This window comes from Micropterus salmoides, unplaced genomic scaffold (assembly GCF_014851395.1).
Source record: "Micropterus salmoides isolate LMB-PRFRI ecotype aquatic unplaced genomic scaffold, ASM1485139v1 Ms_hic_scaffold_13, whole genome shotgun sequence".
Taxonomy (NCBI): Eukaryota; Metazoa; Chordata; class Actinopteri; order Centrarchiformes; family Centrarchidae; genus Micropterus; species Micropterus salmoides.
In genome coordinates this window covers 7,071,761-7,097,756 of record NW_024040374.1, presented here as the reverse complement: position 1 = coordinate 7,097,756, position 25,996 = coordinate 7,071,761, and the positions used below count along the sequence as shown (strand labels likewise).

The 25,996-nt window shown below is 42.2% G+C and overlaps 1 protein-coding gene across 3 annotated transcripts in view; it reads left to right on the top strand.

Annotated features, from left to right (window-relative positions):
- Positions 1 to 669: 669 nt before the first annotated feature.
- The window catches only part of syde2 (synapse defective 1, Rho GTPase, homolog 2 (C. elegans)), a 45,283-nt gene continuing 19,956 nt past the window's right edge, over positions 670 to 25,996 (top strand). Inside the window, exons 1-4 of one of the 3 annotated variants that reach the window (XM_038715255.1) lie at positions 670 to 2,971; positions 11,183 to 11,478; positions 11,953 to 12,355; positions 21,923 to 23,064. In XM_038715255.1, coding sequence (XP_038571183.1) covers positions 871 to 2,971; positions 11,183 to 11,478; positions 11,953 to 12,355; positions 21,923 to 23,064 — 3,942 coding nt within the window. In that variant the 5' untranslated portion in view covers positions 670 to 870. The remainder of the gene's footprint in view (positions 2,972 to 11,182; positions 11,479 to 11,952; positions 12,356 to 21,922; positions 23,065 to 25,996) is intronic. The other 2 variants (XM_038715254.1, XM_038715256.1) reach the window with 2 other exon arrangements.

Genomic DNA, 25,996 nt, shown 5'->3' with positions numbered 1-25,996 from the left:
ACTGGGGTATAAGAAAGTAAGAAACTCATGATCCTTTATGATGATTTTTATCAACATTTAACTGCAGAATTGATGACTAATTAAAAATGCATTAACTTTTATTGATGAAGAGGACAAATAACAGCAAATGGGACTTTTCCACAACCTGGCTACTCAAAAGTTATTATTAATGGCTCATAACTTGATCTATAAAGTAGAGCTGAAACACTTTGGACTTGTCTATCATCAGAAAGTTTTTATGTTATTATTCTATAGTTCCAGACTGTTTTGGGCTGTTCTACTAAACAAGTAATCCCAAACTCATTGGCCAAATGATTAATAGGTTCATCCAGAAAATAAAATTATTAGTCATATGATGTTCAGTTGCTTGTCTTTCACTGTACAACAATCTCTTCAGAGATAGGCTACAGATTCGAGCTTAATATAGTTGGACATTTGGTAGTTTTTAAAGAAACTTTAATACTGTTTTGTAAAGCCTTATTTACGTGCAATGTCCCTGAACTTTGAGCCAGGAAAATATTCCAAGTATCTGAGTCGCAAACACGAGGAGAAGGTGAGGTGAGGCGCTAGAGAGAAAGGAAGAGAGAGAAAAAGATTGAGGGCGGGAGGAGGGCAAAGTGTGCGTGTGGAGCAGAGAGGGAGGGAGGGAGAGAGAGACCAAGAGAGAGAGAGAGGTGGTGCAGTTAAGCAGAGAGAGGGCCAGGAGGGAGTGAGGCGACAGAGCGGAGGTGACAGCGGAGAATGGAGAGGAACCCGTCCGCCCGGCGAGCTTTGACCGCGGCGAGCGAGGAGAATCCACTCGGTCCTTCCCTTCTGGAGCCAGTGTGCTGAAAGAAACCGGGAGGAATTAATAGGGGGCAAAGGAAAGGAATGGCTGATCCTCTGCGGAGGACTTTACTAGCGAAATTCCGGGGGAAGAAATCCAAGAAAACATCGACGGTCGGCGGTGGATACGGCTCTGCTGCTGCGGTGAATGGGGGCCGAGAAGGTAAAGAAAAAGTTTTGCAAACACAGCGAGACTCCGACGAGGCTCGCCCGGTAGTGCTGTTCACGGGGCTGGATTGCACTACAGAGAGAATGAGTACGTACGAGAATTGTGTTGATTCTCCCGAGTGCCCGGGAGAGATGGTGCAAACTGCGGGGGTTGTAAAAGCTCGGGAGAGTCGCGCAACAGAGTTGGCCGGCGCACGTCCCCAGGAGCGGAGCAGCGGGGGCAGGGTTCGGGTTAATGAGGAGCTCCTGGGGGTCTCACTTCAAAGAGGAGTGCAGTCTGGGGGACTCGCGGTAGTTGGGGGAGATAGGACCAACAAGGTGCACAGATCCGTTGGCAAAATTACTTTATCAGCGGCGGTCACTCTTGCAGGACCGCATGTCCACAGAAAACACTTCGTCTCCGTCCCGCGGCAGTGCAGCGTTGGGGATTCAATAGGGTTTGGGGACAGTTCAAATCATGTTTCGCACCGAGCACGTGTAGAACCGCATACCGGGGTCGGTAAACCACCACAGGACCGGGTTACTACTCCTGATAGTGATGAGACAGAGCCCAGGGACAGAGGACACTCCCGGCACATGGCAGGGACTGTAGAGGCTGTCAATGAACATAACGCCAACTGGAGGTTTGACAACAACCACAGTTTGGAGAGGAGCTCGCCAGTTCGCGCGGCACCTGTGTATCCAAACGGTACGTCAAGAACCACGGAAGAAAACATTTTAATCAGAAATGTTGAGAGTTATGGGCCTGAGTATGCAGGGGACATTAGAGGGACTGCAGGCGGTCTGCAGAGCCCGACGTTTTTCCCCACAGAGTTAGAAATATGCGACATTAACATGGCATCCCTGTGCGCCACAGAGGGGTCACTTAGGTACGATTTAGATAGTGAGGATGAGGATTACTATGATAATGAAATTCTGCCTTTTTATGAAACTATTCGAGCAAAAAATGATGGTGATAGAGCAGAGGTTGCAGAGCTGCCACTGTCTGGGCAGGATAAAGGACAGCTGGATGACAGTAGCAGTGCCCAGGAAACAGACAGGCTTAGGAACCAGCTGAAAGAAGCTTATTACCTTCTTATCAATGCTATGAATGATATCAACCTGGATGCCCAACAGATTAGTGGCGGTTTAACTGAGCAGCAGGCCACCTCCTCCTGTAGTAGTAGCCAGTCCAGGGATAGCCTGTGCTCAAGGTTGTCTGCCAAAAACATGGACAGTGACTCCTGGTCCTCTGGAGGGGACCACAGCCCTCAGCAGGTGTCTGACACTGACTCACTCCTGCTTTGCCTCAGTGGGAACCTTGAGTCAGGCCTCAAAGGCAGGCTGAATAGTAAGAGTATGGTGAACCTGTCCTTTACTAAGATAAGACCCACATTACTGCGCTCTGCCAGTGACGGAGCTATCAGGTATCAAGGTGGACCCTTACTCTCTGTTCAGGACCCTGGTGATAACGGGGCTACAGAGACAAATGAGGCTGAAGGGGGTAAAGTCACAGGAGTGGGTGAGCTGTCAGAACCTGGGGTGCTTTATGATGCCATCAGCAGTGATGAGCTGCTACAGGATGCTGGTGGTGATGAAGACCGTGGCGGGCAGCTCAATGAGAGCAGCGGCTCGGTCAACAGCCTGACAGGTTCTACAGACAGCAACGCCGATGCATCGACACATCAGGGTCTTGACAACAAGCAAGAGCTGACTGAAGCCCGAGCACTGGGCAACAACTCTGTCAACAAGGGGCATGGTGTCACTGTCAACAAGATGCAGGAGTGGATGCACAAGGGGCGTTTGTTGTCTTCAGAGATGAAGCAGCGCATTGAGGGCTCATCTTTGCACCGTGGTCAAGGCCAAAACCAGGACCGGTCCTGTCCTCAGGCTAACCTTGGTGGGTGTAAACCAGGGGTCCAGACCTCTAGCCGGGGGGTTAAATCTGTCAAGGTCACCAAGTCACCTACAATCAAGTCACCATGTCAGCAGCAGCCAGGTAGGAAGGCTACACGGAGTGGCCTCAACTCCTGTGGATCCTCTAAATCAGAAACCTCTTCTACCTCCTTCCTCTCGTCTGATTATTGTCATCCTCCTCCACTCATAGTAAACTCCATCTGGTGGCGGTTCACCCTGCACGCCTCTACTTCTGGATGCAAAGCAAAGGGACGAGATGCCTCAGACCTCTTTGCTTTCCTTTTAAGATTCTCTAACCAGTGGCGGGTTCTGTCCTTCACACTAATTTAGGTGCATTTTAACACTAAATTAATAGCACATCAGGTTGTAGGTCGGATCACTCACAGTGTAGTTCAGTAACAACTAACTCACTCTTCTCCGCTAGCTGCACAGGTGTTTTTTGTGGTGTTGGTGGTGGGATTTGTGTGTGCGAAAGACTTTTGATTATGTACAAAATGCCAAATGATGTTCTGATTGTTCTTTAATGTTTTGTTTATGATAAGGTGCAAAAACAGGAAAACATCTGTACCATGAAACCATTGGCAGTAACAGGTGAAACGTGTTTTTATTTTAAACCAAAGGAGTTTGTTGAGGTATTCAGTGATTAGGCTGGATGTGAATTGGTCTAAAAAATAACCAGTTGGCAAAACAATTTCACTGCAAGGTCCATGTAGTAGCTGTTCTGGAGCTTTCAATCATATCAGCCAATCTTCCTCAGCAGATGGAGTTAACCCAGTTTGTCATAGAATTGTATGTTGAAATATCAAAGTACTTCTCGTCCATGTTGGCTGAAAGGTTTAGACTGAAAGTTCATTCTTGACCTCGGAAACTAGTTGACAAAATGAACACAAGGTGCGTTAACCCACTTATTATGCATACTAGTAATTTCATTTACATTAATTGAGACTTTGCACCACCTGGCATTAACTGGGACCTATATGGTACATTGCATTGCACATATACATTTTGTTACAATTTCACTGTGTGTAGTGCATGGTTTTTAAATTAATTGCACTTTTAGTCTGAATTGAGTGCAAACAAGGCAGTTCAATCACAGGATTCGGAAACTCGCCAACTGTGGATCAAAAACATTTTGCCATTTCTCTGTTCTACCACTCATAGTTGAAGTATGTGTTTGGGTGGATGTGTGTGTGTGTGTGTGTGTGTGTGTTTGTGAGTGCCTGCATGCCTGTGAGCATGTTTGTTCTTCTGACAGTGTTTTCCAGAGTAAATAGATGACCTGCCATGTGCACAGGCTGTTGTTGACGGTCAGTGTGCTGTGCTGCTAGAAATAGAGTTTGATCTCTGAGGCTGCTAATCAGAAGGCCTCTGTGTTTGGCTTCTAGCTGCTGTTGGCTCAATATAGCTATACTTTTACATCCCAAGCTCTTTCCTCTTTTAGTTAGAATCAAGACTCATCTTGATATTACTTTCCAAGTTCTCTTTTCCACCTTGATACTAATTTTTTCCCCATTTTACTCAGCTTTCCCCTCTCTGTCCCCACTGAACTTTTCCACAGCTGTGGCCAGAGGAATCCAAAGCAGGAGAGAAGCCACTGCAGTAACTCTCTGTGGTAGTGGTGTGTGTGTGTATGAGAGTATAGGGGGGGTTGGGCTGTCATGTTGCCTTTCCTCCCCAGTCGTTTGCTCTGGACAGCCCCATGGTAACTTGCATTTTAAAGAGACTTTGGATTGAATATTTAGGATGCCATTCCTGTTGTTTAACTTGTTTGCGTTGTGTCACTTAATTCCTCACCACGAATGAACAAAATGAAGGGCGATTAAGTATTTATTAAGGTCAGCCCTTGGCTTATCTTGCCCCTGTGGGCCTCTCACTGCCGCACAAAGAGCCATTAAAAAAAAAAAAAAGATATGCCAAAGCTCTCAAAAGCTCCAGTGAATTGCTTGTCTTGGCTGGAAAGTCTTCATTGAGTTTATGGCTGTACTCCTAATTTCTGCAAATATTTAAATATTTCTGATGTTGTAAGAATAGTCCTGGTATTGGCAGGCAGTGGCGGTAAAATATTGGCTTAATTAGACTTCAGCTATTTCTATTTTGATTTGTCCTTTAATTACTGTGTAAAAAAATCATGTTGATTATCACCCACAGCTGTGTGTCACTCCTTATGTGCATTTGTGTGGGTGAGAGATATTGTGCAGATGAACATGCAAATGCGCATCTTTAGTGTGTAAATGCATGTTTGCATTTGCAGTTGGAGGATTTATAGTTTTGTTGTGTTGTGCTACTGTAGAGGATTGGCTTGCCGGCAGGCAGACAGTATCCAGGCATCATGTTTTGACCAGACCTGAGCTCAGGAGTAGTGTGTCAGTTAAATCTGATGTTGAGACTGAGCTATAGATACCACAAACAGAGGGGAATGAGATCCACTCCTGGGAGGCATATACTCTTTTATTTTCAAGCAAAAAAAGTTAAATAGCTTTTTTTATCTCCCCAAAAGCAGTTAGATCTCTCTGTTAAATATGAAGCTATTGCCAGCAGCCGGTTAGTTTAGCAATAAAGACTGGAAATGGCTGCCTCTGCCTCTGCCCAAATTTCAAAAATATGTCCAAAGCTTAATGAAGACTTATTATCTTGCAATTTAATTTGTACAAAAGTGTTAATTTGACAAGTTGTGGTTTTGTGAGAAGTTATGTGTCGGAATATTTTGTGGCATGAAGCAGTTACTTCCTGGAATCTCCGCTCCACAATGTGTTGTTTTTACACTTTGTTTTGCTCAAATTAAAGAAATGATGTAAAGTGTTAATCGGTGAGTTTTAGAGGTGCTGGTATGCAGATTTTATCATCTTCAGACCCCTGCTAACTGTTTCCCCTTGTTTTCAGTCTTTGTGCTAAGCTAAGCTTACCAGCTGCTGGTTGTCGCTTCATATTTACCGTATAGACACAAAAGAGGTATCGAGCAAGCAAACAGGCATATTTCCTAAAATGCAGAACTAGTCCTTTAAAAATAACACATTGAATATGAAACAGAGACACTCTCTGGATTAGGAACCAGTGCAGTATTGCTGAATATTTTGATTACATTAATTCCTGCTTGCTCAGTAGATTTAAAGTATCTACAGAAGGAGATGAGAGTGCAGGTGTAAAATAATCCTCCTAGACCGCTGTCAAGTCATGTCAGAACGATGTGGCGTTCTGCTTTGTGCCAGAAACCTTGTTACTGAGCTGCAGAGTTTTTTTCACATAAACACACATGCTGATGGTGGAGTTACAGTAATTTGTCTTGTCTGGTGTGTCTGTACCTGGACAGATTTATGGAGGATGGTAGCTCTAAAGACAGATCAGGTGATGGAGGAGAAACTTGAGGCATCAGGGTTCATGCCAGGGTGGTTTATGAGATGGATGTGTCACATGATGTTGTCTGTAAAGAGTGCAGGGTAAACACTAGCAATTTATTTGGCAATTTGAAATGACTGATTACAAAGTGTTGTTGAAGGGGCTTTCAAGGACTTGTCTTACTTTTACCAGTGTTTTGGACCTAATTGGGTCACACTGTGGACACATTGTGCCTTTTTTAGATCGTATATAGTATCCCCCCTTGAAGCATTTTTATATTTTTTTAAACAGACACAATAAGACAGCACAGAAGAGTCACTGAAAGAACTGCAACATTGAAAAGAATTTGGGTTACAAGCCAACATATTGAGTAGGAAGTGCTATTAGCATTAGTAGGCTGTGTTGCCAGGACACCTCAACGGGATGCAAGTGTTGACATGTGATGCAACCCTGGACGATCTCAGCAGCAGTGTATAAAGAAAAATCCACACTGAGAATCCTCATTACCATATGAATGGGTGTCAACAGGGATGTATGGCACACAGAAAAAGATTCCCTCTGACGGGGGGCTCTGTACACACAACAAAGTGTTGTCTGTATGGAGGAGAAAACTAGCTGGTGTGTGTTTTGCACTTATCAAAAGAGGAGCCTCTATGAAGCAGGAGGAATTCAGGAAATATAAGAAAAGCCTATGGGAAAGTGGATCAAGTGTTTTGTCTTAGAGGAGAAAAAGATTTAGACATGAGTATAATTGGTTTTACTGTCAGGCTTACATGGCACACAGGTTCACACCAACACATCCAGGAAATAAGCTTTTTTCTTTATAAGTTTGCATTCCATTCAGCACTTCAGACAAACCCATATCGTTCCTCCCCGTCCACCTCTCTCTCTCTTTATTTTCTCACACAGACGTGCACCCTTGTATTATGTGCTCTGGCCATCTGTTACCTTCAGGTCAGGGGTGTGAGTTTTTCATGCCCTGAACACATCATCTTCATGCCATCATGGCACAGGGAGCCACGCTGTGTTAACTCTGTTATGGAAATTTTATTTAGCAGGTTCTTCTTTTTTATTTGTATCGTTTTTAGAGGAGGTTAGCAGATACTTGATGATGAGTGATGATCATCTGTCTCTCACGCCAAATAACAACCAAAGTGGAAAAGGAGCTGTTTTCTTGTTGTATGTGGTAACATACTAATTAGCACAAATGAAAATTTTAAACTAATAAAAATCTTTCCTCTGTTGTCCAAAAAGATATTCTGCTGGATTAGAACCCCTTAGGGTGCACCTAATGGTAATTTTCAATATTATTGAATTTGCAGATTACTTTCAATTTGATCGATTAGTTGTTTGATCTTAAAAATTGAGGATCACAATTTCCTAAAGCCCAAGGTCAGTTTTCAAATTGCATGTTGTGTCCAAACCCCTCAAATTTACGATCATATAAGACAAAGAAAAGCAGCAAATCCTCAACACTGAGAAGCTGGAACTAGGTAATGTTTTACATTATGCTTGAAAAATGACTTCACAATTGAATCTATTAATTTGATTATTTTAAATATTTGCCTGTCCATTTTCTGATGATCGATTAATCAACCATTTTTGCACCTCAAACACCTAGTCTTCATTGTTCTCCATCTACAAGTATCCTTACTGTTAATATTTATGTAGGGCTTTAAACAAAGGTCGTTTAGGCCTATATCTCTTAAATTTTCCTATTTTGCTTCAAGCTTTTTTTCCGACTTTGATAGGATTATTTCTGTCATAGGCTTATAACTAACGATTGCTTTCTTCTAGTCATGAGCGATGTAAGGCAGCGACTGTAACCCAAGCCAAACTGGGGTTGGCTGGCTGGCTGTGGCTTGGCTGCGCGGCTTGGGACTGGCCTTGATGTCTTCGTGGCCTTGGCTGATTTGCAAACAGCAAGCTAGTCAGTAATATGAAGCCAGTGGTCAAAATACAATACACATTACAGATAGTAACATTATTGTAAATATGAGTGTATGACAGTGTTCAGTCTCGCGCATATGTCACATGAACTGGATGCTGACTGCAATTCAGTCATTGGCCACAGGTGTCATAAATAACAAGGGTTTTATGAAAGTTACACAAAGAACCTTTCACTATATATTGATGTTAATGTCATTTTTATGAAAGGCAACCTCAGAATTTCAATGATTTGTTTTTCATCAGGCAAAATGTTTTGTGGTCTGTAGAAAAGTAGCTTTTCACATCAGAGTAGTTAAGGAGGGAAATACTGGCATGCTGATGTGAGGAGTTGGCGACTAAATGGCTAAAATCTCACTTAAGTCAAACCAGTGTCCTGCTGTTGCGTTGCGTTACTCCTGCAAAGAAGTGTGACAGTGGAAGGAGACAGCGGCAAGGCTGTAAATCTGGAGCTGTGGTCTGGAATGCTGCTCATGTCAGAACACGCTCTTCTTGCAGTTATGAAAGACCCCTTAAAGACGATGACAACAACTCCATGCACAACCATCTCACCTCTCTTTTGTCTCACGTTAACAGATCGACCATTGGTAGCGGTTTTGGATTTGTCTTGGCCTCTCCCCAATAATATTCTAACCTAACCAATATCCTGCACTTTCAAATAACCCCTCTCTTTAACGTTTTAAATTTCTTTTTCCATCAAGGTGTGTATGTGTTTGTGTGACAGTTAATTTTTGATTGAAGGACATCAAACAAACTTAGTTTCTACATCAAACAAACTTAGTTTCTACATCTTAAATGTTCCTTTTTAGGTCTTTGTGTCTCTGCCTCTAAATTACTTTTATATACAGTCTGAATTTCAGTTAACATTCATTTGATTTAGTTCTTCTGCCGAAAAGAGAGTCCTCCAAGCTTAATATCGATTATAGGCTAAAGAATCTGTAGTTTGGATGTGTCTTGTTCTTAAAAGTCTACAAGACTAACAACATTAAACCAAGCCTGCCAGCTTGGTCCTACACATTAACTGATGTGACTTCGTATATAGCACCAGAAACACGCTGTTGATGTTTCACCTTCACTCAGCAGTTGGCACATGCTGAGCTCCAGACCCTCAAACACAGCATCAGGCCTAATCCAGGCTAATGCAAACACACTGCTGGCTCAAACAAACACGTTTCTGGCTAGAAACCCTCCTTAAATTAAACAGAGCAGAAAGGCAGTAACACTTAAAGATGTGCTTATTTCCTGGCAGCTCGGTGGTCTGTTTGAATTAAAATGAAACAGATGACAGACAGGGCTGTGATGAACTGTTTTTGTATTTCAAACTGTTTTTGTTTTGTTATTATACTGTGGAGATTAGTGCCTTAAAAGTGGACTCTGTTCTTGCCACTGAAAGCTGTTTTATATAGCAGTGTGTTATATAATCAGCTGGAACGCAGAGGAATGGCGTCCCAAATAGAATGAATTTCATCCCACTATATCCTACTTGTCATATTTCTCAAATGGGGAAAAAATTCGAGCAGCAAGTAAAGAAATAAAGTCCTCTTTTTGTTGTGGTGAGAGGAACTCCAAAGTTGGTGTTTATGGGATTTTGAGGCACTGGAAATGGCAGCAATTATTGCAAGTGAACAGTTGCTTTACACAGTTGCCTTGTAGATCACATGAAAGCTGTTCAGAGAGACTGGTGGACTTCCAAAGAAAAGTAAATCCCAGTGGAGCCCTCTGCTCTCTCTGTGCCACTTACAGTACTTTATCAATAAATGCAACCAAGCAAAGAAATACCTTAGTGTCAATTGAGTACAAGTACAAGTAAAGTAATTTAAAATCATGTGATTTTTTGTACTTCTCTTCTTTTGCTCTGGATGAATAATATCAAAAAAACATCCTGTCCTGCTTTATTCTTACGCATTCACACTTTTTAATCACACATGCCAGATAACCAGTGTTAGATTTTGATTTTTGTCTATAATTTAGTGGATGTAGCCTGGCGTGCATGAAAATAAGTTGTCATTATTATAGCATGTGGAGGGGCTCGTCTGGGAGCTGCTGAGGATCAAAACTGTCTTATACTTGAGGCTGCTGTACATGTTAGAGCAAGACCCTGCCCTCAGCACCTCGCTCTCCCTGTCACACACGCATACACAAGCACACACACACATGCTGAGAGGTTGCTTTTCTCTGACTGCATCTACTCATCAACCCTTGTGAAAATTAAAGTACATCAGATGGTTTGCAAATGCGCTTTTTGATTTCTAGGAAAACAAATTCTTACCGCCTGATTGGAAAGACATCCACAAACACATCAACACACTCAAAGCTATGATAGACACGTCACCATCTCTATTATTTGTCCTTTTTCTCTGCACACTTCGCCCCTGGCTGTACTTATCGTCACCCCCTTACACACACACACACACACACCCTCCTTTCTCTGCTCTATTTTCACAGCTGTAATGCCAGCGGTTTCTCGCTCTTTTTTTCAAAATTGCTGTGATGGAAGATATGTGTGCTAAATCCCTCCATCTCCCTGTGATCTCTTTTGAATTCAAAGCCCACATATTCCCAAACCGTCACTGGGGAGAAAAGGGGGGAGGTGCTCTGGGGGACTGTGGTGGTGTGATTGAAAGTTTGACTTTGGTCATAAAAACAAAATCCAAAATCCATCTAGAAGTTATAAAACATATCACAGTCGAAAGAGACAAAGCAAAGACGTGGCTGTTTTTTCTTGTTGAGATAAGAAGAATGGATGAGAGAGGAAAACATTATAAAACCCAATGGCTTTATTCAGTGTTTGCACACCAGTGGTTTCTTGCTACAGATGTTTTCTTCAACTTGACAGCACATGAATAGTCTGAGATTAAACATCAGTTTCTTTCACTTTATTTCTATAATTGCTTAAATTATGATCATGATGATGATGATTAGTTGCTTTTTCATGCAAGCCAAATTAGTTTTTAGTGTTTCACTGTATGAATTTGTAAATCTCACACTCTGTCTCTTTCCATCACTCCATCAGCTTTCATTGAGAATGTCCAAACCCCCTGTGCTAATGGCCGTGAGGTGGGCAGAGCCAATGAGTCATGGCGGCCACCGCTCACCACCATCACTGTCTCCAAGAAGCGCAACTGGCTGCAGCAAAGCTCCCTTGGGAAGAATCACTGCAGCAAGGACGAGCTGCAGGGAATGCTGGGAGCTGAGGAGGATGGCAGCCAGGGCTCCCATCAGCCGCCACCTCCTCCCAGTCCTTCTCCAGACCACCTGAGACCCTCAGGGGGAGCCCCGTCACGGCCGGTCCGCCTGCACCTGCCCCAGGTTAGTCTCGAGGTCTCTCAATTAACAAGAATGAGTTTTAAGGAACAGTTCAAGAGACCAGCAGGCTAGCTGTTGGCTAACTGGGTGCTGGTTGCAGCTTTATATTTTGCGGACAGACATGAGAGTGGTTTCTTCTCATCTAACTTTTAGCAAGAATGCAAGGATGGAGGAGGATGCTAGGATTTCCCATAATGTCAAACTATTTAATTAAGGAAGTGACATAGGGCATGTTAGGTTAGGTTAGGTTAACACTCTGCTTGGGCACAGTGCAGTGTTGCTTCATAAAAAACATCACAAAAGACATCACACATCACAAAACACATCAACAAGAACCTCAGAAGCATTGACATGTTGTACGCCACAAGAGGGAAATATAAACACAGTGGTTGCTGTATGTTTCAGTTCAGGTGGCCTGCTTTTTTAAATCTTTTCCACAAAGTTTAACTGAAGACTTTGGCTTTCATCTTGATTCAGGTTATCGTCGGTCAGGCCAAGGTGTCTCCTCACCCTCGGAGCATGGACCCAGCCGAGGAGAATGACGCTGATGATGAAGGAGAGATCTGGTACAACCCAATCCCTGAGGATGAGGAACAGGAGATGTCTCGACAACCCTCCATTCGGCTGCTGGTTCCCACTCGAGCAGAAGCCCACAGGAGGCCCAGCAGGGGAGGGGATGAGGGTCATGGTGGCCGGAACCTGGGAGACGGAAGCCGTGCCGGGCCTGAGGCACTCGGTGAAAGCCTAGGTGGCGGGGGCGGTTCAGACGACGGGAGTCAGGGGAACGCTGTACATTCCACAGAGGCACTACATCTGCACAGACAGATGCTCGCGTGCAAACCTCAGGAGGAGGGGGGGCCTTCCACCAGCAAAGCCACAGGTAAAGTAAAAAAAAAAACCCACATACACACCTCTGCTCATTCTTAGTTTCCTTCCCTTTCTACTTTTTTGACTTCTTCGTTCAGATTTTTGCCCACATTGCTTTGGGATGATGCTCGAGAGCCAATTATTTTCATTTTGTCTCTCAGCCAGTTGTTCACACCTTAAACAGTAATTACAGCTACTGTTGAAAATGTTCACAATCAGAGGATCAACAGATGTACTTAGCTGCGAGTAATTCCAGGCGTACTATAACTTTACTAATTATTTAAGCGTGAAGTTTAAGGTGAAAGAGTTTTGCTGTTTCCTCTAGAGATCTATAACAAATATAGTCGTCCTTGCTCACGTTTTTCTTGTTCTGTTTGATTTAAGAAGACAGGAGCTATGGCTGTCTAATAATATCACTCTATATCAGTGTCCCTCATTAGTTAAACTCAGACAGACATTAGCCAGGAGGAATTCAGAATAGGCATTCCTCAGTGGAAATAATATCCATTTACTTGACCACAGATCACAAAGACGGTCTGTGAACTTCAGTTGGTTTTAAGTTTCTTTGAGTTCTTAACTGAATAAATATGCTCTCGCCTTTAAAGCTTGTTCATTAAAACTGCACTGCAAGATTCATGACCTGCAGAGTTTAAACAGAATTACTGTAAATTAATTGGAGTACTCTGTCTGCACTTTTTTATTTACTTGTGCGCTTGGAAATTGTTGACAACTCTACAGCAACAGCATAATGATGACAGCCAGCACACGGCTCCCTGTCTCTTTATAAGCTTGAACTGTTTTCTGACTTCCGACTTTTTGTTCTCTCTGATGTGGCAACATGGTAGTTTCAACCAATTGGCACGTCTTGAACTGAGCCTATAATTACAACTTTTGACAACACTTTTCTGTGGCACGCAACAGCCATTTCTAGTTGTAAGAGCACAAAGCGAGGCAGAATATTTTGGGTACGCTGAACGAAATCTAATACTTAAGCTTTAGTGTTCACAGCCACCGTTTTACTGCAGGAATAAATGCTTGAACAGAACTCAAAAATAACAACTCTTTTCACATTATTGAGACCCATTCCAATAAAGAAAGAATATACTTTAGGCTCCTGTTTTTCCATGTTTCAAAACAATAATCTGTACTTATAAAGAAACTGTTTGCCTATCAGATTGGAAAGTCTTAATTTCTTGAGGAGTTGCATTCTCTCCAAAAACAAATCTGCCCGTGACAAGGACAAAGGTTTGATTGGCAACAGATAAACTCCTTGATCCTCACTGACTATCCTCAAACTCCTGGCTCTCTCTGACATCACGTGTGGCTCAGCAAAACTCTCCGTCCTGAGAGACTTTCTCTGTAGGATTAGGATTAAAGCAGTCCTGAATGAGTCTCAGTGTACTGGCCCAGGAGAGGCATTATCATTGCGCACAGAGCTAATTCAATTTAGGCTATTTCTGCCGGCACGTTTTGATAGGTTTCAGACCTATTTTGCAGTCCAGATGAAATGGGCTGTTGTCATTAGGGCCTTTAAAGCTAGGTAAGCAGAAGAGTGGACATTATTGGAGGCTGGAGTTGCTTTGTTCAGCAGTGTTAACGGAGAAGATATCGTGTTCTGAGCTTCTGTTAACAGATATGCTTTTTAATGTTCCCTCAGCTGTCAACCAAAAGTGATTCATTCCATTAACTTGCTACCATTCAAAAACCTGTGCCTCATTTACATCCTGTAACAAGATTCAGTTTAATGGGAGCACTTGCTGTGTGATAGTGTTGGTTTACTGGTGCTCTGGTTGTTGTGAAAATGAGAAGTGAGAACAGAAGTGTTGTTTTTTTTTTTCTTTTCCCTCCTGCTCCGGAACTGCCCCCCTCTCGTCTGCCTGTTGACTTTGCAATTGATTCCTGTGGGTTTGGCGACGCCATCCCACCCTTCACTGCAACGAAAAAAGGCATCAAGCCTGGCTACGTGTCATCAAAGAGGAAACAATCATTAATTGTTGTTTATGTGTGTATGTGTGTGTTTAGGGTGCAGCAGGCACCTTGGTTTAATAATACAATAGTATTATAGCACTGTGCACTTTTCATATGACTGAAAGTGCCATACCAGTTACAACTACTCGCATGTAGATTGCATCACAGCTAACCTTTTTGAAACAATGCAATTCAGTTTTTGGTTTTTGAATGCATTTTCCCACTTTTCATGCAACCATTGGCTTCTATTTATTTTAGGTGCAAAAACCAGTTAACAGACTCTTGAAATGGATTTCTGTGATTCATTGCTGTAAACATCAAACATCAACATCTGGACCGCTTTCCATCCAACGATAATGCAACGTGAAGTTCACTGAGATGAAATACACAACTCGAATTAGACTTTTAGCCATTTTATTGATTTTCAAACAGTACATCTGAAACTGGAAAATGTACATAATTTATGGTTAAAAAGCTAAAACATGACAAAACATCATTGGTATAATGATATTTCATGGAAGCAGGTACCAAATAGCAGAACTGGAAATGCTGTCAAACTGCTACCAAATCCTACCAAACTAAACCTCACTAAACACGTCTTTTGGTAGTTACATCATTGGTACCACCACCATCCATCTACTGTCTGTTTGTTTAGTATACCACATCATGGGGTGCCTCACCACATTTTTGTAAATGTACCCTGGCCTCCTAGTGTATAATGGTCTTTGATATAAGCTAAGTTCAGCCACAGTGTTGAACTCTCAGGACACTATTTTTGTCCCATCTTTTGTGTCTTCTATTTTGGATTCTTCAGAAAAATAAGCCCATACAGAGTCTGCTTTATCTGCAGGGCTAACAATTTGACAGGCCTTTCGTTGATTAATCATGAATAAGAGCGTCTGCTGAATTAATGAAACAGTGCAGATGTAGATGACTCACTATAGCTTTCCTCTGTTCAGCTGGCTGGTTCTTTTTCCCTCACCGGATACACTCCAGACTCCTCGTGTGCTGCCTATTGACTGACTTTTTGTCCATCTGAATGCTCTATTTGTATGGAGAATAATGATTGATGGACTTTGGGGGTGGTGAGCATGATGTGTTCCCAATCTCTTGTTCCCTTCAGCGCCTGTTTGGGGAATCTGACTTGGCCAGCGCTCAGAATGGGATCAGAGCTATTTCTGGGGGTTGTTTTGGTCACGCTGGCTGCTGCGTTTGAGAATTGGCCCTGGCTGCTAAAGTTACATGAGAGTTCAAGCCTCTGAGTTGAAACCTGGAACCTAATCTCGACTCACGATTGCACGGTCTGGAGGAGGTCAACAACTCAGAGGAGCAACATTGTGAGAGCAAAACTTCAAAACCAAAGCAGATTCCTTAGCTTGGCACTAGATGTGAAGTTTGGGTCCTGTGGTTTTCTCATGGCTCTTTCTTTCTGCTCTGTTCTGTATTTCATCACTAGAGCAGCCGAGGAAAACTGTTCTGGTCTCTGTTTTGATGAGTAGCGAATTTTATCTGTGTACACTAATCCTTCCTGAATTGGTCATGCATGCATTTGGGTCACAATAGTATTGTAGTTTGGTTGATAGAGAATCACATCCAGATCATGTTTTTGACGAAAAGAGGTCCAAGAGTGTTTAACCCCCAAGCACTGTTAGTTAGGCTTGCAAATAACTAACAATTTGTTGAATATTTTTCAATAAAAAAAAGCCCATTAAAAATGCTCACAACCATTTCCCAGAGCCTAAGGTGATGTCTTCATGTAGCTTAACAGTCCAAACCCAAAACATATTCAAATAGCGAATCCTCACATTTGAGGAGCTGGAAATAAAGACTACACCGTTTCCGCATGGAAACTGTTTAGAGGAGGTAGTCAGTGTAGTCAGCGGGAAAATATTACAGTCGTTGATGATATCCTGTCCTGCCAGTCAGTACATACATTATAGGAGAACCAATTTTACACATCAAAGTCTGTTTACAGGTCTTGGGTAGGTTTTTCTGCACATGTGTATACAGTATAGCCTTCTGTGGCTTCACAGGGTGCTGCCCTAAATCTGACAAATTGCCTCAAGTGATGTCACCGATATCAGCATCGGTTGTGGCTACAGGTTAAAAATCTGGAGTTGTGGAGTTAGAAAGAAGTGAGCTCACTTTATCTCTGCTATAGGCTAGTGATTCAAGGATGTATTAGCCTCTACTAGCATAACATACCTGAATCTCTACCTAAGCCGTCAGAGTTGCATTATGGGTAATGTAAGCACCAGGTTTTCAGAGGAAGAATGCTATCTGGAATAAAAAAAGAAACAAAAAGATTATATAAATGAATATGTATATATTTATGTATATGTGTATATGTGTATCACAAATCAGTACCTGATTGTGATTGGTTAGTTTAACTTTTCCCAGCTGTTTTTCCAATATTGCAAATACAGTGTGTCAGTGAATCAGATTTTGATGCATCTCATCTTGTTATAATTGTAGTTACTAGATGTCAGTTTACACAACTGCCTCACTAATTAAATATGTGGCCTTTACTGCGTGATCTAGCACCACTGCAGAAACCCTTGAGTGTTTGCCGTGTGTAGAATTATTTCAGATTAATTGTTGTTTCAGAACTATTGTAGTTTTATGCCATTAACATGAAATTCCTCATGGAGTCTGTATAATGAAGTAAGCAATACATATTTCTTGATAAAATTATGTTAATTGATTGCAATAAGGAAGTAATTTATTTACATTGTAAAAAATTAAATGACTGATTAAATTAATATTGTAACTCTATGAAATGTTAATGAAAATATTTTTGGTTTGTTGTCAGATAAAAATAAGTAATTCGTCAATACTTGTGACATAGAGGTTAGTGCCTTGTTGTTTGGATCATGGCGAGGCCGGTGTGGCTGCAGGCTGTCTAGAATTAGCAGCCACTCTGTTGGTTGAGTTACAGCAGAGCAGGAATGCCTGCAGTGGTAGGCTAGCTAGGCTACATGAGAGCTTCTTTGGCAGGGAGCCATGTTGTGCTAGTGAGAAGGCCTGCATGCTTGGATATATTAGCAGGGGTTTTGTAACCATTGTAATGAAACGGCCGGGCTCCCGCGGCCCCTGAAAGGCCTTCCAGTACTGAATGATTTAGAGCCAAAAGGAGAGGAAGCACTGCAGAGCCTGGCCTCGGTCACTGAGTGAAGAAACTACAGGACAAGTATGCCATTCACCGGTTTATTTACACTCTCCTTGTTTGTCAGCACACCCTGGTCCTTTCTGTTTTTACATTTAGCACACACATTTGGCAGACATGATTGTACGGACACACACTCAAGTGAATACAAATGGTTTCACAGGGGTAATCAGGGACTGCAGATTATTGTCTCCCTCCAAAACTTATCAGAGTATGCTCAGTGTCTGTCTTTCTTTTTCATGCACATACACAAGCTCTCACATTGTTGTAGACCAGACACCTACTATTGTTTCATTGGAGGACATTTCATATTATCCAACGTTTAGAATAAGCCAAATTGTCACTCTAGCCAGAGGACCGTAGAAACAAATATCAGGCGTAATTGATAATGATCAGGTAGTCCCTCACACACACCCTCCTCCTACACCTGTCTGGTTCCAGCGTTGTGAAAAGCCCTTGTCATAAATTCCTGGGCTTTGTTAAGAGGTGTCAGTGGCCGGGTGCCTGAGGAGGGCTGCAGGGTCAAGAAGGGTATATGTGTGTTTATGCACGCATATTTACATGCACTCTCTCTTTGTATCACAGTAATATGGTGAGTGCATGTGCGTGTTAAAGTATTGGGGGTGGACACAGTTACTCAGCTCAGGTGTCACCCAGAGAAATGTGGACCTTTTACCCTTTGACCCTGGAACATTGCCCTGGAGGGTTGGGTGTCAAACCATCGCCCCTGAACCTCAACTAGTGAGGTGTGACGTTACTCTCCTGGCTGCTGCCACAAGGCCAAGCCTACAGAGGGCCTTAATGTGTGTGTGTGTGTGTGTGTGTGTGTGTGTGTGTGTGTGTGTGTGTGTGTGTGAAGTCATAGTCATTAACCACGCAATAGTCATTAACTTTGTCAGAGGCAGATCTGCCTTCCAGGGCTAGTGGACATTGCCCCAGTTCATGTTGGTTATCAAATAAATAGGACAGCAGCAGCACACTGACGGCCATTGCTTTGGTTCTCACACTTCACACGTGAGATGAGAGTGTTTGTATGAGATGGTGAAGTAAATGGGCAATGACTCATATGACTTAAAAAGCTCTTTTTTATTTTTACTAATATAACAGTAATGAAAGTGGAATGTGTTTCTATATCATGCATCTGTATTTTTATAAGCAGTAGTATATGAAATTATGATTGAAATCAGAATCATAATATCAGTAATAGTACCAACCAGAATGTGTCCATTCCATTACGTATTAAAATCCATAGTGGGTATAAAATACTAGGCAGTGTTTGCTGCTGTCCTCTCTTCCTCAGGCTCTTCATGTAGGCACATGGATGGGTTTTGCGTGGATGGGTTTTGTGTGAACCCTAAACTACCCTAGCATCTTAGGTCAACTTTTGATTTGAACATGATACAGTTGCACTGAAAGTTGCTTAATGATAATATTAACATTTGAATGTTTTCATATTAATAAATTATTACCAGTTTAAAGTAGAGAAAGGAGTGTAATTATGGTAAATGAACAATGGTTTCCTCTGTGGTTACTTACAGGTTCTTTAAAAGTGATGTCGTCTTATGTGAACCAAATGTTCTATTGAACACTATGAACAGCAGTTTAATCCATTACAGTTTTGTAGGAAATTGCATTCTACTTATGTGTGCATTTCATTCTCATTTTCACTGTAATGTAATACTCAGTATAATATGTAGAGATTATAGAATAACTGAAAAAATAGTAAACTGCGTTTCATGTTCAAAGAATTTCTCTCCTGAAAACCTTGTTTCAAACCTGACCAGGGCTCTCTGTATACCCGACCCCTCCCCAGATGTTGTTTGGTGAGTTTGCACCTCTAGTGCTCTCCACGCATGTTCTCCCTTCTCAGAGCGCCTCTGTGTCTATTATTGGCAGGGAGCCGTGACAGGACAGGCTACTCAGCCAGGGGGAAAAGGAGGCTAAACATGGTTTTGTGAGGAATGTGAGAGAACAGCCATGTTCATTTGTACATTCACCAGCCAGTTTGCCAGCCTTCCAGTCGACCATCCAGACCTCTGAGTGCCTGGACAAGGGGCGCCTTTGTCCCTCATCTGCCCTGCCCTGCTCCTGCCCCCCATCTTGCCCTTCTCTCCATCCTGTTGCACCTCCTCTGCCTCCCTCTTTTCACTCACGGGCCCTCTCCCCAGAATAGCACAGCAGGTCCCCTCTGAAAATAGAGCTGGTGATGTTGGCAGGGTCAAGCTCTCTCTCTTCTTTCAGCTTTGTATCTCTCTCTGTTTTTTTTATCTCTCTCTTACAGAATAGCTTTTGTTTCAGAGATTTATTCAGAGAAAATAATTAGCTGTTAAAAACAACAAAAGCTTTTATATTTGAAGAGGGAGTCCAAAATCAATAAAAGTTCATGTCATGAAGTCTTAGACTTCATCAGCCCTTAGACCTCACTTTAATTTCTAGGCCAGGTATAAAAGCACTACTCAAAAGGACTACAGAAGGTAATTTGTCCTGCTGAGTCATGTGGCCCTGACATAATCTCCCATGTATCCATGCAGCAAGGTATTCCCTCTAAAGTGTAAAAAATGCAGGTTAGCCACAGAGGAAATCGTATTAAAAGAGCACTTAATGTAGAAAATAGGTGTTTTCTGTTGAAACAGGCTCAAGCTTCCCATTGAGCAAAACACAGGATGCCCATAATTTGATAAATTCCATTTTAATTGCTCAAATCAGGGCTGGCTCTGTGCCAGAAAGATTATTTGAATGAGGAAAATGACTGAAAGGGTAGTATCTATGTCAGTGATGGAGATCTCACCACATGCTCAGGGCAGTAACAATGTAAGGTAAAGGTGCATTTGCACATTGTTATGTAAATTGTATATTGTTGTATATTGTGACAGCACATACAAATGGATGGAGGTTGCATGTAGAGCATGCAAAAGAAAATATCCAGCCATATCAACAGTGATCACCACGGAGACATACACGACAGTAATTGTTGATGGGCTCATAAAGCTGCACCAACTAATTTGGGGGAAATGAGATGTGAACACGATATTACAAATACATACAAACTTTTTAATTGTCAACAAACAGTCACCCACATCCAGCTGATAAGGACAAATATTCACTCTCCTTTTAGCTCTGTTTTTGTCTCCTTCAACTCCTGAGGGAAATATCTGGCTCTTTAGCTGCAACATGCTTAACTATGTTTACTGATTTACTAACTCTGTCTGTCTGCTGTTTGGTGCAGGAAAAAAGGTCTATAAACTCACTATTCCCCACAGTGGGCTTATAGAGCTTTTTTGCTGTATGCTGCTGGCAAAAATTACGCAGATAGTAGTGAAAATAAACAGTAAATTTGCGCAACACTAAGCTGAAAGACACTAAAAAGCTCTGTGGATCTGAGGGTACTGCAGATTCTCTGTGAGTTTGTCACTACCAGTGAAACATTTCACATTACGTCATTTGATTCATTGTTGATACAAAAGTATTGATTACAGCACCTTTATAAGATTATTAGCCTTGCCACAAAATAAAGCTCTTGTTGGTTAAGCGGCCTTTTGAAGAAACGACATGGATAAAACTTATAGCCACAGCTCAGTCCTGTAGACTAAACAATGGCTGTCACGCCTGCATAGACTCTAGACCTTGACATTTCATGTTGTAGACATCTAGTTAGGCGTGACCTGCCTACAAGGTCCAATCCAAATGGATATTTTTCAACTTGAATTATGAGTAACACTAACTCAGCCCTGAAGCAGTTGGTATCTCTAGACAGACATCTTCCTGCTGATACATCACGGTTTTTCCTGGAGCTAGAGACATTCCACTTAAATTTCCCTGGTGTTTGATTGATTGAATCCAACTTTAAGCGAAGGGTCCTCATGGAAACTCTTTGTGAACAATTGAATTTTAGATGTTAGCGCCATTTCAGCAACCTCTTTTATTTAAAACTGTTAATTATCTAAATCACTGTCTATGTTTGCATATATAGACTGTAACTGTAATGTATAGTGTTTAAGTGTTTATGAAGCGTTGCCTGCTGAATGTATCTGTCTGTGGATTACTGGGTTGCATGTAAACCTAATCACTTGATGATGTGCCATGAAGGTGTAGTACTTTTGTGAGAGACTGTAAATTATGGCTCATGCACGCCTTTGGTTTTATTCTTCGCTTTCCTGTCTGTCTTTACTGGACATCTGAACAGTTACGTGTAATCATGGGAGTGAGGTGGCTTGTCTAGTGAAACCAGTGATTACAATGACTTTAAGAACTTGTGACTGGTGGTACACATTTGTTCCTGAGAGGAATCCAAAAATTGCATTCTAAATATTTTTCTCGCCAAAGAATTTGGCAGTAAAAATGTTTAAACTTTTCTACAAAGTCCCAACCAAAGAAAAATCCAGATTTAAAATGTGTGATGCTCTCCTTATAATCAGTTTTTCTCTTGCCCTGTTATTTCCCCTGTAGATGGTCCAGACTTGCCCAATGCCGTTGGGTCCCCTCCCTCCAGCCCAAACCCAGCCAAGAAGAGCAGCTCCATCAACTGGTCCTTCCCAGACAAGATTAAGTCCCCGCGCACTGTGAGGAAGATCTCCATGAAGATGAAGAAGCTTCCGGAGCTTAGCCGGAAACTCAGCGTAAAGGGGACCCCGAGTGGCTGTAACAGTAACAACGGCAACGGAAGCGGTCAGTTAGAGCCCAGAGCCCTTTCTCCCCGAAACAACGGGAGTGGGTCTGAGGCCGTCCCCAATTCCTCAGGCCCTACCAGATTAGCTGCATCTGGGGGTGGGCAGGCAAGCCGTAACGTGATCTCACGCTACCACTTGGACAGCAGTGTGTCCACACAGCACAGCTTCAGCAAGAAGAAAAGTAACAATAGCTCGAAGTCCGCTAGTAAAGGCGGTTACCTCAGTGATGGTGACTCACCTGAGCTGGTGGCCAAATCTGGGAAGCACGGCTCTGCAGAGGGGAAGGGAGGGAAAGGCAAGGAGATGGAAGGAGGAGGTGGAAGCTCCAAACTTAATGGCACAGAGCTGGACATTGATGCTTTTCGCCATTACAGCTTCACAGAACAGCCCAAATGCAGCCAGTACATCTCCGGACTGATGAGCCTGCACTTTTATGGTGCTGAGGACCTCAAACCTCCACGCGTTGACTCGCGAGATGTCTATTGCGCCATCCAAGTTGACTCAGTTAATAAAGCACGAACCGCTCTCCTCACATGTCGAACTACCTTCCTAGATATGGACCACACCTTCAACATTGAGTTGGAGAACGCCCAGCACCTGAAGCTGGTGGTGTTCAGCTGGGAACCCACACCGAGACGCAACCGTGTCTGCTGCCATGGAACAGTGGTTTTGCCTGCACTCTTTCGGGTGACGCGTTGCCACCAGCTGGCAGTGAAGCTGGAGCCGAGGGGGCTGATCTACGTCAAGCTGACCCTGATGGAGCAGTGGCAGAACTCACTGGATGGTGGGCCGGATGGAGACCGGGAGCCCCAGGTGTTTGGTGTGGAGGCGTGGCGGGTAGTGGAGAGGGAGGGCACGGGACTGATGGTACCGCTACTTATAAGCAAGTGCATCAATGAGATTGAAAAGAGAGGCTGCCAGGTGAGTAAAGTCAACCAGGTGACACCGTGGCAAGCTATGTTTTTGAGGGTCATGATTAGTGCTGTAGCTTTTACTTCCCTCATGGATTCATCTGTCTGTCTTTTTTTTGATTCATCGATTCATTGTTGAGACCTTAAAATATGAGAAAGTAGTGTCAAATTATAGAGCCCAAGGTAACGTCTTCTGATTAACAGTCCAAAATCCAACCATATTTATTTTACAGTGATATAAAACAGAAAAACAACAAACCCTCTGCTGAAAATCAGCAAACAGGGAATGTTTAGAATTTTTGACTTGTGAAAGACTGATTTGTTATCAGATTTGTTGTTGATAATTTTTCTCTCAGTTGACTTAAAACTGATGAATTGACCAAATATTTTCAGCATTTAGAGTTAGGGTTAGGATTAGGATTAGGATTCTCTTTTAATTCAATTAGTTGTTTCATTAGTTAAACTATAGAGGATAGTTAAATTAATTAATTAAGTTATTTTCCCAAACTCAAAGTGATCTTCAAAACCCAAAGATATTACATTTACAATTAAATAAAACAGAAAAAAGAGAAAATCCACACATTTGCAACACTAGAACCAATTGGCATTTTTGCCTGAAAAATGGTGAAATGATTATAGGAATAGTTGCAGATTCATTTAATAGTCATTTCAGGTTTGAGGACACATGTATACACAGTACATTTTGATGGAAGCCAGTCAAATTCTATTCTGTCAATTGAAAAGAGATGGGGGTGCATTTTAAAAGAAGGCTGGTAGGATACAATAATGCATGTTTGTATGAGAGTGAGAGAATAGGAAGAGAAAATAGTCTCACACTCAAAGCATCCTTTTAGCTTAGTATGCCGTGAGACGAGTGCTTGCCCTGCAGCCAGTTCTAATACTGCATGACTGGCATGAGCAGAATGGATAAAAGAGATGTACCGCACTTTATGATGTCCCTAAGCCTTCCTGGGGCGAGTAGAAAGACTCAGAGTTAAGAGGCCGACGTGGTGGTGGTGACGATGGTGAAGTGGAGTGTTCCCCTGGATCATGTGATCATGTCTTGTTTTGTCCCCCTACCCCCACCCACATCTCATGAGCTCTTTGAAGCCCAGAGAGAGGCAGCGGAGTTTCTCCTAATTAGAGCTGAGACAGCGGCAGTAAAAGTGTCTGGCCACTGTTCCTGACTGATCACTCTAGGGGGGCATGCCAGGGGCAGCGGGTGCCTGTGGCCAATAGGCAAACATTAGGCCTCTCCATGGAGCCTGTCTGTCAAATCAAACCCCGCCCATGGCTACTTGTGCATCATGCTGGACTCCAAGAAGGAGTAGTAACAACAAACCTGACAATCATTTGTTTGATGTCATGATTTCTTTTTTTTTTGTTAGTAGATAATGAGCCTGTGTATCACAGGTGGTAGTGTGTAAGACTAAGGTACTAACTAGTGATTGTTTTCATCATCCATTAATATGTAAATTAATTATTTTGATTATTTATTTAGTCAATCGAACATTTTATATTAAGATGTAAGAAAATAGTGAAAATCTCTTTTTGTTTTGTCCAACCAAGAGTTTAATTTACTTACTACTTTTTATATATATATATATATATATATATATATATATATATATATTTTATATATTTTAAAAAATCTGTCGTTAGATTGTCAAAAAAAATGGATCACCCGGTAGCTCACTTAATAGAGCACCTACAATGTATTAGGGCTAAGGCCTCACTGCAGCGGCCCAGGTTCGAGTCCAGCCTGACCTGTCAGGCTCACCTGTCTTTCTCTTCTGTCACTATCAAATAAACCAGAAATACCCCAAAGATATGGTAAAACAAACATCATCTGACCTTTTTATATTGCCTGTTTTGTCCAAGCAAGGGTTCAAAACCCAAATATTACCTTTTCAATAATGTAAGTTGGAGAAATGAAGCAAATTCTCACTTTTGAGAAGCTGGAACCAGAGATATTTTGGCATCTTGCCATACTGTGATTCCTGTCTCTTTCTGTCTCTCCTTGTCTGCCTGTGTTTCTCCTTCTGTCTTTTCTGTTTTTGGCACTGTTTGTCTCCTGTCTTTCGCAGTGTTTCTTCTAACCACTTCCCCCCATCTGTATTGCTGCTGTCTTTCATTACAGAGATAGAGGGTACACTTTACACAGGGTATCAGTCTGAGATCGAGTGTAAGGGCTCCCTTCAGGTTGCAGGCAGACATAGGTAAGAATGGGGTTGACACCAGATCCCAGAGGAATTTGCAGGTTATGTCACTAAAGCACGCAAGGCCAGACGTGTAGTGGTGTGCCTTTACAAATGATTATGTGGATATGTGATGGAGACTATCTTTCAGAGTCTCTTAGAAATGAGTGTCCTAAGGGCTTCTCTAAGCTTTTAAGACTCTGGATGATTGTGGGTGCTTTGAAAAGGCTGCAGACAATGTCTGTGTTGGAGACTGGAGTTATGTATGTGAGCACTCGGTGCCCATCATAAAGAGGCATTTTTATAGTATCTCTGCCAGTAACATTACCATGTGACAACAAAAGATTTACACAGATTTTATTACATGTTATGAATGGCTACAAAGATGCACCATATTAGACAGAACTGACTTCTTAGCATTGTGTTGGAAAAGGTTTGACTTGACACAGATGTGACTTCCAGACTAAAGCCTTTTTCAGACAATTAATCAGTAACAATGCTGGCTTCAGTTAAAGTTCTGTCTGTTAAAGAAGTGGTTATTGGGCTTTCAAACATACATACGTCTCTGTAATGTAAATGTTCCATAATGGACATGACAGGTCTATTAGAAATAGAGCTACAGCAATATGCAGTACTGTATGTGGCACCTGGCACACAAAGGAGCCTAGTAGCGATACTGGAAAACAGCTGCAAGTTACAGATATATTTAAGAGTTTTCTCACAGGCTGCATCAGCAATATCTAT